The 13884-nt window shown below is 36.1% G+C and overlaps 1 protein-coding gene and 1 non-coding gene across 2 annotated transcripts; both read right to left on the reverse strand.

Moving 5' to 3' along the window:
• Positions 1-1636: 1636 nt before the first annotated feature.
• rbx1 (ring-box 1, E3 ubiquitin protein ligase) lies at positions 1637-10349 on the reverse strand. The gene is made up of 5 exons (XM_061884523.1): positions 10193-10349; positions 5905-5983; positions 5555-5625; positions 1810-1895; positions 1637-1736 (listed from the first exon to the last, which is right to left on the reverse strand). Exons 1-5 carry the CDS (start codon positions 10268-10270, stop codon positions 1724-1726), a joined length of 327 nt encoding a protein of 108 aa, XP_061740507.1. The 5' UTR covers positions 10271-10349; the 3' UTR covers positions 1637-1723.
• A 316-nt stretch (positions 10350-10665) lies between these two features.
• trnaq-cug (transfer RNA glutamine (anticodon CUG)) lies at positions 10666-10737 on the reverse strand. Its single transcript has one exon. It is a non-coding gene; the product is annotated as a tRNA-Gln (tRNA).
• Between the last annotated feature and the right edge of the window lie 3147 nt (positions 10738-13884).

Raw genomic sequence — 13884 nt, forward strand, 5'->3', positions numbered from 1 at the left:
CATATAACTGGGCTTGCACGCTGTAGGTGGTGCTAAAGACAGTGCCCTCATGGCACCCCCTCAATATTGTTGGTTGGGAGAAGATCGACAGGAATTCTAGAGGATGGATGCCCTGAAATTCAGGGGTCTCCCGGGAAAATTTGGAGCGTTGGCAAGTATGACGCTGTCAAGCGCCGTTCAGGCGTTCATATTAAACTCGGGGGCTGTACTAGCATTAAATTATATCAAGTTGCGGGCCGCATGATTGAGACCCTGCTGTAAATAAACAACTTGTTGTCCTGCACTACAGTTGTGATCAAAATTATTCAACCCCCACACAATTTTGGTGTTTTAGCGAGTTGGATATTTATTCCGTATTTTGTTTATAGTCATATCAAATAAAGATGCATTAAATAACAAATGCATCTTGAACTACAACATTATATTTTGTAACAAACCAAATAGTGTCATTTCTCTTAATATCTCATTGGCAAAATTATTCACCCCTCGAAGATCATAACTTTTAAGAACAGAATTTGAATAAGGTATTTTCAATTAGGTGTTGAAAACACCTGTAGATGTGATTAGAACCATAACGAGCAACAATTAAACTGATTGAAAAAGACTGTGACGCTCAGCTTCTTGTAGATGGTCAATGGTGTATTTGCAACATGGTGAAGTCCATGGAGTGGTCAAAGAAGTCAAGAGAGGAGGTCATTTCTCTTCATAAGAAAGGATATGGATATAAGAAAATAGCAAAGACATTACACAATCTAAGAGACACAGTTGGGAGCATAATTCGCAAGTTTAAAGCTAAAGACACGGTGGAAACACTACCTGGGCGTGGTAGAAAGAGGATGCTGTGTGCAACTGCTGTCCGATATTTGAAGCGTACAGTGGTGAAAAACCCACCGGGTAACAGCTGGGGAACTACAACAGGACATTGCAGAGGGGGGAACGCAGGTTTCGTCCCAGACAATAAGGCACGCACTACAAGATGAAGGCCTCCATGCCAGAACTCCCAGGCGCACCCCACTTCTGACTACCAGGCACAAGTAAAATAGACTCCAGTATGCCAAAAATCATCTGGACAAACCCCAAAGGTTTTGGGAAACTGTTCTATGGAGTGATGAGACAAAACTGGAACTCTTTGGGCCTATGAATCAATGTTATGTATCACCTTTGAAGGATGTCATTACTGCCAAAGGATGTTCTACTAAGAACTAAAGATGCATGGAACTAGGGGGTTGAATCATTTTGTCAATGAGATACTAAGAAAAATGTCCTTTTTTGGTATTACGTAAAATACAGTGTTACAATTTAAGTTGCATTTGTTTATTTGACACATCTTTATTTGTTATGACTATAAACAAAATACGGAATATATGTCCAACTTGCTTAAACACCAAAATTGTGTGGGGGTTGAATAATTTTGATCACAACTGTACATCCTCTAAATAAACAACAACTTGTTGTCCTGCACTACATCCTCTAAATGAATAACTTGTTGTCCTGCACCACATAGTCAAATTAAACCACAACAAAGTCATAAAAAGTGGAAATGTTGATAAAGACTTTGAAGAGAAATAGACAACAGTAACATTTAGTTCCTTCATGGCCTGAGACGAGGCAGGGAGCTCCAACAATGGCAAGAATCTTATTTGTCATTTTGTGGTTTATTTGCATGAAAAAAAAGAGCAAGGAGAACTGCATTGTGGGTAAAAGGTAAAGCAAACAGCAGCAGCTAATGTCCATACCTGTGAGGAAATGAAGGGGTTGTCATTTGAATGTGGAGGTTGGAAGTGTGAATTAGAGCAAGAAGAAACTCACTTCTGGAACTCCCACTCTCGATTGTCCAGTGGACACACCTGCCTGGTCTTCAGCCAGCGGGAGATACAGTGGAAGTGGAAGGCGTGCTGTGGACCACAACAACACTTCTTTCTCTCCTTTTTCCTTCATCATCCCCTTACACATACATATTTCATCTCCGTGTGTCCTTTTTCCGGACCATAGGATGCACCACATTGTAAGGCACACATGAGCGGGTCTAGTCAGGTTTATTTTCATACAAAAGGCGCACCGGTCTTATTTACGTGCCTCCGCTTGGAAAGAGTCTTCTCCTTGTTGTAGCGTGCAAGGACGGGAGTGGAAAAGTGTCAAAAGATGGCGCTAACTGTTTTAATGACATTCAGACTTTATTTCCATCAAGAACAGAGCAGTATCTTCTCATCCGTGGCTCACAAGTGCAACAACAACACCTGAAATGTGTCCGGTGACAGGAACTCTAATAACTAAAGTTCCTTGAGTGAATAATGTAAACTCACTACACCGGTATGTTTTAGCGCTTTCATTGACAGATATAAGTAAGAACTTTACACTACTTTATATTAGAAATGGCAACAGTGGAGGATGAATGTCACATAACAAGAAGATGGAGAAAAAGAAGAACATTATTGACGGACTACAAAGGCGGACTCGCGCACATTTTCAGGACTTATGCAGATCCCAAGTAAACATAAGCAGGTTACAGAAGGAAAGAAAAGTTGCTTTTGTATAATATTGTGAAACAAAACGTTAGATGTCTGCTAACGGGTGCCATTTTGCAGTCTTTATACACACACCATAGTAATAGTGTATGTTGAAGTAGGGCTGGGCGATATTGGCTTTTATTAATATCTCAATATTTTTTATGCCATATCACGATATACGACATATATCTGGATATTTTGTCTTAGCCTTGAATGAACACTTGATGCATATAATCACTGCAGTATGATGATTCTATGTGTCTACATTAAAACATTCTTGTTTAAACTGCATTAATATATGCTACTTTTAAACTTTCATGCAAATAGGGAAATCACAACTAAGTCAATTTAGCAAAAGTGTATTTATTAAATACTCTTCATACTCTCGTAGGTGACTTTTTAAATGAAAGAAAAAATTAGTAGTGCTGCTACCTTTTTGTAGTAACACTTCTGCTGAATACTTTGCATATTGCTGTTGTCTGCTAAATATCTTCCCGCTTGAAGCCAAACCACTGCCAGATGATGGACCCCCTGCTGTTTTTTGGGGGACATAAATTGTTTTTCCTCAATTTGTGATCAGTTTTGCACCTTCTCTCTCTTGTAATGTCACTCGCACCGCTGCGCTTGCGCCACCTGCCTCAGCTAACGTTAGCCATGCTGCTACCTCTCTGCTCAGCGAGAGTGTATGATGCTACACGCGCGACAGTATGTGACATGTGTAAGAAGGTGGGCTTGTTTTACGTCTCTGTGAGAAGGAGTGACGAGAAGAGCCTGTAGTGTAATGCCAGCAGCTAAAAGCAACTGCGTGAGAAAGTATACTCCCATATTACCATATAGTCATTTTCTATATCGCACAGAGGCAAACCCACGATATATTGTTTATATCGATGTATCGCCCAGCCCTATGTTGAAGCACAGTACTTCTGACTACGGTAGCCGTAATGCTCCAACAATCCATCAAGCGGTGCAGCTTGATAGCTTACCAAAGTCCTACTAAAACATTTTGACAGACTAAGTGCCGTGGAACATTTAAAGTTTTGCTGTTTTTTACTGGCATCATCTTGCAGTCCACACATATATCTTTGTGAGGCTACCATCTAGTGGTCACACTTATCATTACACCATGTACCAAATAAAATAGCTTCGAGGTCGGCAAGCACAACCAGAATTATTCCATTCATTAGGTCAGACCTGGGCAAATGAAGGCCCGGGAGTCACATGCGGCCCGTTAAGGTTTTTCAATCTGGCCCGCCGGACATTGCCAAAAATGTTTTTAGATCTTTAAGATGAAAAGTGTAGCTGCCATTATGATGTGCAGTCATGTTTGCTAATGACCCAAAGTCTTGAACTATTCAACATATTTCAACGGTTGGGATCTCCGCTTTTGCATGATATTTTAGTGACTAGTGTTGTCCTGATACCAATATTATTGATACTTTTCGATGCTTTTCTAAATAAAGGGGACTAGAAAAAATTGTATTATTGGCGTTATTTTAACAAAAAATATTAGGGTGTGGCAGACCAGTACTTTTCAGAGGCGGTATGGTGCCGAATAGGATTCATTAGTATCACGGTACTATACTAATACCCGTATACCGTACAACCCTACTAGTTACTATGGTAATCTACGTCACAGCAGGTCAGACGAGGCACCAAGCAGTGTGGGTGGGGAGCGTTTCCACAGAGTGTTTCCAGAGCGGCCGGCCTGAAATGCGGGTGAGGGACAGACGTCGAAGGAGATTTTTACAAAAAAATTCTAAAGCTTAGTGATATATCACATATGTCAGATTGTAGATGTTTTTTGTTTTTTTACCCTTCACGTTCATATTTCACAGAGTTTGTTGCATTTGGCCTGATTGTAAAATATGTCAATTGAGAGCGGGTGTGACCTTCATATGTTCTCAATATTCAGGGTCTTATCGTTCATAGAAAAATATAAAATTCCATTCCGTTTTTAAGGCTGTCTGTCATAACATTTTTAGCATTCAATCAGACTTTGTGAGGTTTTGTATTAGTTTTCCTAAAAATAGATAAACCGGCCCCCAGACACATTTCTTTCTTTAAATTTGGCCCCCCAGAGTCAAAATAATTGCCCAAACCTGCATTAGGTGCACCGGGTTATAAGGTGCGCTGTCGAGTTTTGAGAAAATTAAAGGACTTTAAGCACACCTTATAGTCCAAAAAATATGGTATCGTATTTCCTTGAATTGCCGCCGGGTATATAGTATGCGCCTGCCTCGAATTACTGCCGAGTCAAACTCGTTTCGCCAAATAATTAGCATATGCCTAGAATTTCCGCCGGGTCAAACTCGTCACGTCACGAGTGACACTTCACCTGTCATCATTTTCAAAATGGAGAAGGCAGATTTCAATCATTTGAAATCGCATAAAGGGAAGAAGATTAAGAGCTATTCAGTAGGATTTAAGGTCCAAGCTATTGAATATGCTAAAAAGAACAGTAAGCAGCTATGTTTTATGAATATACCGTAGCTGCGTGTGTCAAATATGAGTCATTAAATGACTCCTGCCTCCTTTTAACATGGAGGATAACATATCTAAAATAAAACAGTTTTCTAAACAGGACTTTCAATCGAAGCAGGCGGTAATAAAGGAAGATCTCCATCGAGACAGAGAGACTTTTAAAACTGAAGAAAGATAAGGAAGACTTCTGTAAAAGAAGTTATCGATGCTTTTGATCAGAAGGAGCTGCGCATGGACTTTATAAGTAAAGGTAAGACCATAATGTTTTTTTTAATTAAATGATCTTTTCATAATGGTATCCTTACATCACACTCACATTTATAAGCGCAGGCCTAAATTTACCGCATGCCTTTGGTAAGCGCCAGGGTGAGAAGAGGTTTTAAAATAATTACCGCATGCTTGCCTTTACCGCACGCCTTTGGTAAGCGCCGGAGTGATAAGAAGTTTTAAATTTATTAGCGCCCCGGTGGCAATTCAAGGAAAAATGGTATGTGTATACATAATTTAATGAAAGAAACAAGATTTGCAATAATGGTAGTAAAATGAGAAGTGATGATGTCACTCACGTTGCAGACCCCCCAGGCGACGGTGCACTCCTCAGACGTGGCAGAAGCTTGGTTGGCTTGACATTCTATACCTGAGGGCAGAAGGACAACTTCATCAAGTCACCTTCAACTTCATACCTCAATAAAACTCACATTTGATTCAACTTATTAGCAACATCGCCCTGCCTGTTTCCACCAGAGAACATTCAAATGTGTAACAGAAACAAAAAAAAACATGACAACAACAAATATGTATGCAGTTACCGACATGCTTGAAAAGGAGCAGGAAGAAGCAGAGCTGATTAAATCCTACTCCTTGTCATTTCTACAGCGAAGAAGAGTAATCTGAGGTGTAAGAAGAGTCCACTTACAAAGATCCATGATGTGGTTTCGACAAATAGCACAATTATCCACAACGATGTCCCAGGCCCACAGTGCCACAGCGTTCCACTAGAGGGGAAAACAAACTACAAGTTAGTAAGCGCAGCCCACCCTAAAATAAAACTTACCCTAAATATCAGACTATAAGCCGCTACGTTTGTTTCCTACACTTTGATCCCTGCAGCTAATTAAATCGTGCAGCTAATTAATGGATTCAAAAGAAAATTGTTTACGTTAAACACATACAAAGAAACTTGAATGGTGTTATTTTTTTGCTCTGGCGCCATCTTTTGGACGAGTTTGCTCACTGCAGGTGCTGCTGGGTGAATGCCTACAGTGTTTCCTGCCGGTTAAAGCTTTAAAGTAGAGGTAGGGAACTTATGGCTCTAGAGCCAGAATTGGCTTTTTTGATGTCTTCATCTGGCTCTCAGATAAATATTAGCTGACACTGCTTTACACGAAAAGTAATGAATAATTCCGTTGGTCATCAGTGTTAAAAATAACGTTCAGAATATAAAACATTCTCATGCACCTTAATCCATGAATCCGTTTTCTCCTGCACCTGTTCATTAATGGTAAGAAGTATTTTATTTATTATTGGTCAACTTCAGAATAACAATGTCATTAAAAAGAACACGAGACTTATTATACTCTAAAAATGTTGGTCTTACTTGAAAATTGCACACATTTAGTTGTATTTAGTACTATATAATATTGTACAGCTCTCATGGAAATACATTTTAAAATATTTGGTTTTCACGGCTCTCAGCCAAAAAGCTTCCCGACCCCTGCTTTAAACCGTTGAGTCTTTTAGCCATCCATAGCGTTTTTACTTGTATGGATTCTTCATTCATCACTCCAGGCAACGTTTGTCAGGTTTACAATATAACTAAAACAATTCTTACCTACTGAACCGTCCCATGTGTGATGTCTGTAGAAGAGTTTTCATGCATATTTGTACCTGCTATCATAACGTCATCAAGCTAGCTTGGTTAGCATTAGTTAATATGCTAACACATTTACGAGTGTCTGTGTTAGTATTATTAAATTACAATGGCATTCTTTTTGTATTGTTTCCATTTCACAAATTCCTCAGTAAATTCGCCAAAACGTCACGGTGGAGTTATTGAGTCTGTTTAGCTGATTGGAGAGCTAGCTTGCACAGCTAGTGGGTCCATGACCATGACTTCTGTTTTGTTTGAGCAGCCATTTTACTGCCCTGTTGCACACACTGTTTGGAAACAATTAAGGCAGGGGTGTCCGAAGTGCGGTCCGAGGGCTATTTGCGGCCCGCAGCTAATTGTTTAGTGGCCTTCCACACATTCTAGAAATGCTATTGCAAAAATAAAAATAAAAAGATTAAAAAAAAGTAGAATGAGGTGAAATCTAACGGGGAAAAGTATCAATGTTGACACAAAGCTGCCATGCAGGCTGTTTGTTTTTCTTTATTTTGCTCTTATTGCCAATGCTAAAGAAAAAGTTTTAAAAAAATGTTTTTTTTATAATGAATTATTGACCTATTTAGGGCTCAAATTACTTAAAATATTTCACTTTATAATGTTTTATGTGGAAAATATTTGCATATACTGTGGTGTTGCCATATAAAAACAGTGTTTTCTTTGATAAAAGAGCATAAAACCAACAAAATAATAGTTCAAACATATCTGAAGTTGATCTCGTACGTGTTGAAAGTAAAACAAATAACATTAAAAATGTATCACTTTATGAGTGGGACACCTTTTAGATCCCAAAGATATTTAGTGGGATTTTATTTATTTTTTCACTGTGATTACTCAAAAATAATAAATAATTTAAATCAATGGTGACCTGCATTATTGATCTTTTAGGGCCCTAATTACTAAATACTGCATATTTCAGTTTTACTACTAAAAAAAAACAAGATTTTTTTGACAGAAAAGCCATAAAACTTTTTTTTTAAGTTGATATAGAGATTTACTGTAAGCATTTAATTAAAAAAATTAAAAAATTGACTTATTTTAAACATTTTAATAACAGAGACCTTTTATGGTCCCCAGGACCCCTAAAGGTAAGATACATTTTAAAAATCCACATATTTTGTTATGGTTTGAAAATGAAAAATAGGAAAATTGCCCCTGCATGCTTTTTTAAAAAATGTGGTAGTAAGTCGGCTCTTACTGTAGTAGTTATGAGCGGAGTTTGCGTCCTCCTGCAGCTGCGGACTATTACCTCCTCCCATCGGAGACACTGGCGGTCACCACACCCGTGGGCACACCCCTCCGACTTTTAGGTATTATATAATCTCACTAAACACTAGTAACACAATAGGCAGACAAAGGATTTTCCAGAATTATCCTAGTAAATTTGTCTAATAACATCTGAATTGCTCTCACTGCCCTTTCCCTTTTTTTTTTCTAGTCCTTCACTCTCAATATCCTCATCCATGAATCTTTCATCCTCGCTCAAATTAATGGGGGAATCGTCGCTTTCTCGGTCCGAATCGCTCTCGCTGCTGGTGGCCATGATTGTAAACAATGTGAGGATGTGAGGAGCTCCACAACCCGTGAAGTCACGCGCACATCGTCTGCTACTTCCGGTACAGGCAAGGCTTTTTTATTAGCGACCAAAAGATGCAAACTTTATCGTCGATGTTCTCTACTAAATCCTTTCAGCAAAAATATGGCAATATCATGAAATGATCAAGTATGACACATAGAATGGACCTGCTATCCCCGTTTAAATAAAAACATCTAATTTCAGTAGGCCTTTAAGGTATGTAAATAAACATTTACTAAATATTTATGTGTAAATAACTCATTTTACAACGTATTATCTCTGCGACTCATAGTTATAGGTAATAGTTATAGAACAGTTATTGAATGTTTTGAGTTTAGCAATCCGCTGTCAGAGGTAATTAGGGCTGCGAATCTTTGGGTGTCTCACGATTCGATTCAATATCGATTCTTGGTGTCGCGATTCGATTATATAACGATTTTTTTCGATTCTACGCGATTCTCGATTCAAAATTGATATTTTTCCGATTCAAAACGATTCTGTATTCATTCAATACATAGGATTTCAGCGGGATCTACCCCAGTCTGCCGACATGCTAGCAGAGTAGATTTTTGTAAAAAGCTTTTATAATAGCAAAGGACAATGTTTTATCAACTGATTGCAATAATGTAAATTTTTTAAAAAAAATTAAATGAACCAAAAATATGACTTACCGTATTTCCTTGAATTTCCGCCGGGCTATAGTATGCGCCTGCCTTGAATTACTGCCAGGTCAAACTTGCTTCGCAAAATAATTAGCGCATGCTTAATATTACAGCCTGGTCAAACTCGTGACGTCAAGAGTGACACTTCCCCTGTCATCATTTTCAAAATGGAGGAGGCTGATTTCAATACCGGTCATTTGAAATTGCATAAAGGGAAGAAGATTAAGAGCTATTCAGTAGGATTTAAGGTTACATCACACTCAAATGTTGACTGCATGCCTTTGGTAAGTGTCGGAGTGAGAAGAGGTTTTAAAATAATTAGCGCATGCTTACTTTTACCGCATGCCTTTGGTAAACGCACGAGTGAGATGGAGTTTTAAATTAATTAGCGCCCAGGCGGCAATTCAAGTTAATACGGTATTTTGTTATGGTTTGAAAATGAAAAATATCAAAATGGCCCCCGCATGCTTTAATTTTTCCGTGTGCGGCCCTCAGTGGAAAAAGTTTGGACACCCCTGGTTTAGCTGATTGGAGAGCTAGCTTGCGCAGCTAGTGAATCCATGACTTCTGTTTTGTTTGATCCACCGTTTTACTGCCTTGTTACAGACACCGTTTGAAAACAATTAAGGTATGTAAGTAAAACATTTACTAAATACTTCTGTGTAAATAACTCCTTTTGCAACGTATATCTCTGCGACTCATAGTTATAGTTAATGGTTATAGAGCAATTATAGAATGTTTTGAGTTTAGCAATCGCTGTCAGAAGTAATGTTAGCTAACGTGCTAAGCTATCCTATTTCCGTAATTGCGTCACAAAATGTTCCGTTATTCCACTTATCACAATATACAGTAATATACAGCGGCAACATATACATTACGTGTTATTGAATACAAATAAACCATCCGAAACATGAAGAAGAAGCGCACATTCACGCTAATAGAATCAAGCTAATTTCAAGCTAGAGCTAATTTTAGCCGCCGTGATGTAGCGTTAGCAATTTAGCAGGCTCCTTTGCTAACTAGCGTTACAACTGCGTTTCGTTGCGGCAATAATGGTCACCAAGAAGCCTGAAAAGAACACCTTCTTCACTTCGAATCGCTTCTTGCTCGCCCCGCTGCTGGAGCAGCTCGGTGCGTCGACATCCATCGCTGCTGCCATCTTGTAGCGTTAAGCTGGCCAGATTAAGTCGGACTTCCGCCAAGAAGATACAACTTCCGGTGTCCTTTCAATGACGTTTAAGCGACGCAAATCCTCGAAAGTGTCACGCACTCGTACACGTTAGTTTTTTCACAAAGTGATGACGCGGGCACAAACAGTGCCAGGTTGTTGGGAATTGTTTTTAATGTAAAGCGACTTCAGCTGTAAAGTGAACGCTTTTATTTTGAAAGGAGGGCATGCGGTGTTTTTTGGCAAACCAGCTGTAAGTGGAGCGTGAATAATTTTTAGTGAATACTTTGTCAAATAAGATATGTAAACCGAAACCCATCGATTAATGAAATGTCTTTTATTAATGTAAAAGCAAATTTTTAGAAAAGAAAAAAGAAAAAAAACTCAGGTTCCACCGAGATTTGAACTCGGATCGCTGGATTCAGAGTCCAGAGTGCTAACCATTACACCATGGAACCCCATGGATGCCGTGCAGTGATTTTTAACATTATAAACATGCACGTAAAGTCATTGCGTTTTGTTGACTATTTCATTCATACACTACACCATATACATTGTGTTTTATTAACTATGTCATTCATACACCACACAATACTCATTGTTTTTATTGACTATGTCATTCATACACCACACCATATACATTGTGTGTTATTGACTATTTCATTCATTCACCACACAATATACGTTGTTTTTATTGACTATTTCATTCATACACAACACAATATACGTTGTTTTTATTGACTATTTCATTCATACACCACACAATATACATTGTTTTTATTGACTATTTCATTCATACACCACACAATATTCATTGTTTTTATTGACTATTTCATTCATACACAACAGAATATACGTTGTTTTTATTGACTATTTCATTCATACACCACACAATATTCATTGTTTTTCTTGACTATTTCATTCATACACCACACAATATTCATTGTTTTTATTGACTATTTCATTCATACACCACACAATATTCATTGTTTTTATTGACTATTTCATTCATACACAACACAATATACGTTGTTTTTATTGACTATTTCATTCATACACCACACAATATACGTTGTTTTTATTGACTATTTCATTCATACACCACACAATATACATTGTTTTTATTGACTATTTCATTCATACACCACACAATATACGTTGTTTTTATTGACTATTTCATTCATACACCACACCATATACATTGTTTTTATTGACTATTTCATTCATACACCACACAATATACGTTGTTTTTATTGACTATTTCATTCATACACCACACAATATACATTGTTTTTATTGACTATTTCATTCATACACCACACAATATACGTTGTTTTTATTGACTATTTCATTCATACACCACACAATATACATTGTTTTTATTGACTATTTCATTCATACACCACACAATATTCATTGTTTTTATTGACTATTTCATTCATACACCACACAATATTCATTGTTTTTATTGACTATTTCATTCATACACAACAGAATATACGTTGTTTTTATTGACTATTTCATTCATTCACCACACAATATACATTGTTTTTATTGACTATTTCATTCATACACCACACAATATTCATTGTTTTTATTGACTATTTCATTCATACACCACACAATATTCATTGTTTTTATTGACTATTTCATTCATACACCACACAACATACATTGTGTGTTATTGACTATTTCATTCATTCACCACACAATATAAATTGTTTTTATTGACTATTTCATTCATACACCAAACAATATTCATTGTTTTTATTGAGTATTTCATTCATACACAACACAATATACATTGTTTTTATTGACTATTTCATTCATACACCACACAATATTCATTGTTTTTCTTGACTATTTCATTCATACACCACACAATATACAGTTTTTATTGACTATTTCATTCATACACCACACAATACTCATTGTTTTTATTGACTATTTCATTCACACACCAAACAATATTCATTGTTTTTATTGACTATTTCATTCATACACCACACAATACTCATTGTTTTTATTGACTATTTCATTCATACACCACACAATATACAGTTTTTATTGACTATTTCATTCATTCACCACACAATATTCATTGTTTTTATTGACTATTTCATTCATACACAACACAATATACGTTGTTTTTATTGACTATTTCATTCATACACCACACAATATTCATTGTTTTTATTGAGTATTTCATTCATACACAACACAATATACGTTGTTTTTATTGACTATTTCATTCATACACCACACAATATACAGCTTTTATTGACTATTTCATTCATTCACCACACAATATACATTGTTTTTATTGACTATTTCATTCATACACAACACAATATACATTGTTTTTATTGACTATTTCATTCATACACAACACAATATACATTGTTTTTATTGACTATTTCATTCATACACAACACAATATACATTGTTTTTATTGACTATTTCATTCATACACAACACAATATACATTGTTTTTATTGACTATTTCATTCATACACCACACAATATTCATTGTTTTTATTGACTATTTCATTCATACACCACACAATATTCATTGTTTTTATTGACTATTTCATTCATACACAACACAATATACATTGTTTTTATTGACTATTTCATTCATACACCACACAATATTCATTGTTTTTATTGACTATTTCATTCATACACAACACAATATTCATTGTTTTTATTGACTATTTCATTCATACACCACACAATATTCATTGTTTTTATTGACTATTTCATTCATACACCACACAATACTCATTGTTTTTATTGACTATTTCATTCATACACCACACAGTATACATTGTTTTTATTGACTATTTCATTCATACACCACACAATATACGTTGTTTTTATTGACTATTTCATTCATACACCACACAATACTCATTGTTTTTATTGACTATTTCATTCATACACCACACAGTATACATTGTTTTTATTGACTATTTCATTCATACACCACACAATATTCATTGTTTTTATTGACTATTTCATTCATACACCACACAGTATACATTGTTTTTATTGACTATTTCATTCATACACCACACAGTATACATTGTTTTTATTGACTATTTCATTCATACACCACACAGTATACATTGTTTTTATTGACTATTTCATTCATACACCACACAGTATACATTGTTTTTATTGACTATTTCATTCATACACCACACAGTATACATTGTTTTTCTTGACTATTTCATTCATACACCACACAATATACGTTGTTTTTATTGACTATTTCATTCATACACCACACAATATTCATCATTTTTATTGACTATTTCATTCATACACCACACAGTATACATTGTTTTTATTGACTATTTCATTCATACACCACACAATATACGTTGTTTTTATTGACTATTTCATTCATACACCACACAATATTCATCATTTTTATTGACTATTTCATTCATACACCACACAGTATACATTGTTTTTATTGACTATTTCATTCATACACCACACAGTATACATTGTTTTTCTTGACTATTTCATTCATACACCACACAATATACAGTTTTTATTGACTATTTCATTCATACACAAAACAATATACGTTG

This window comes from Nerophis ophidion, linkage group LG23 (assembly GCF_033978795.1).
Source record: "Nerophis ophidion isolate RoL-2023_Sa linkage group LG23, RoL_Noph_v1.0, whole genome shotgun sequence".
Lineage (NCBI taxonomy): Eukaryota > Metazoa > Chordata > Actinopteri > Syngnathiformes > Syngnathidae > Nerophis > Nerophis ophidion.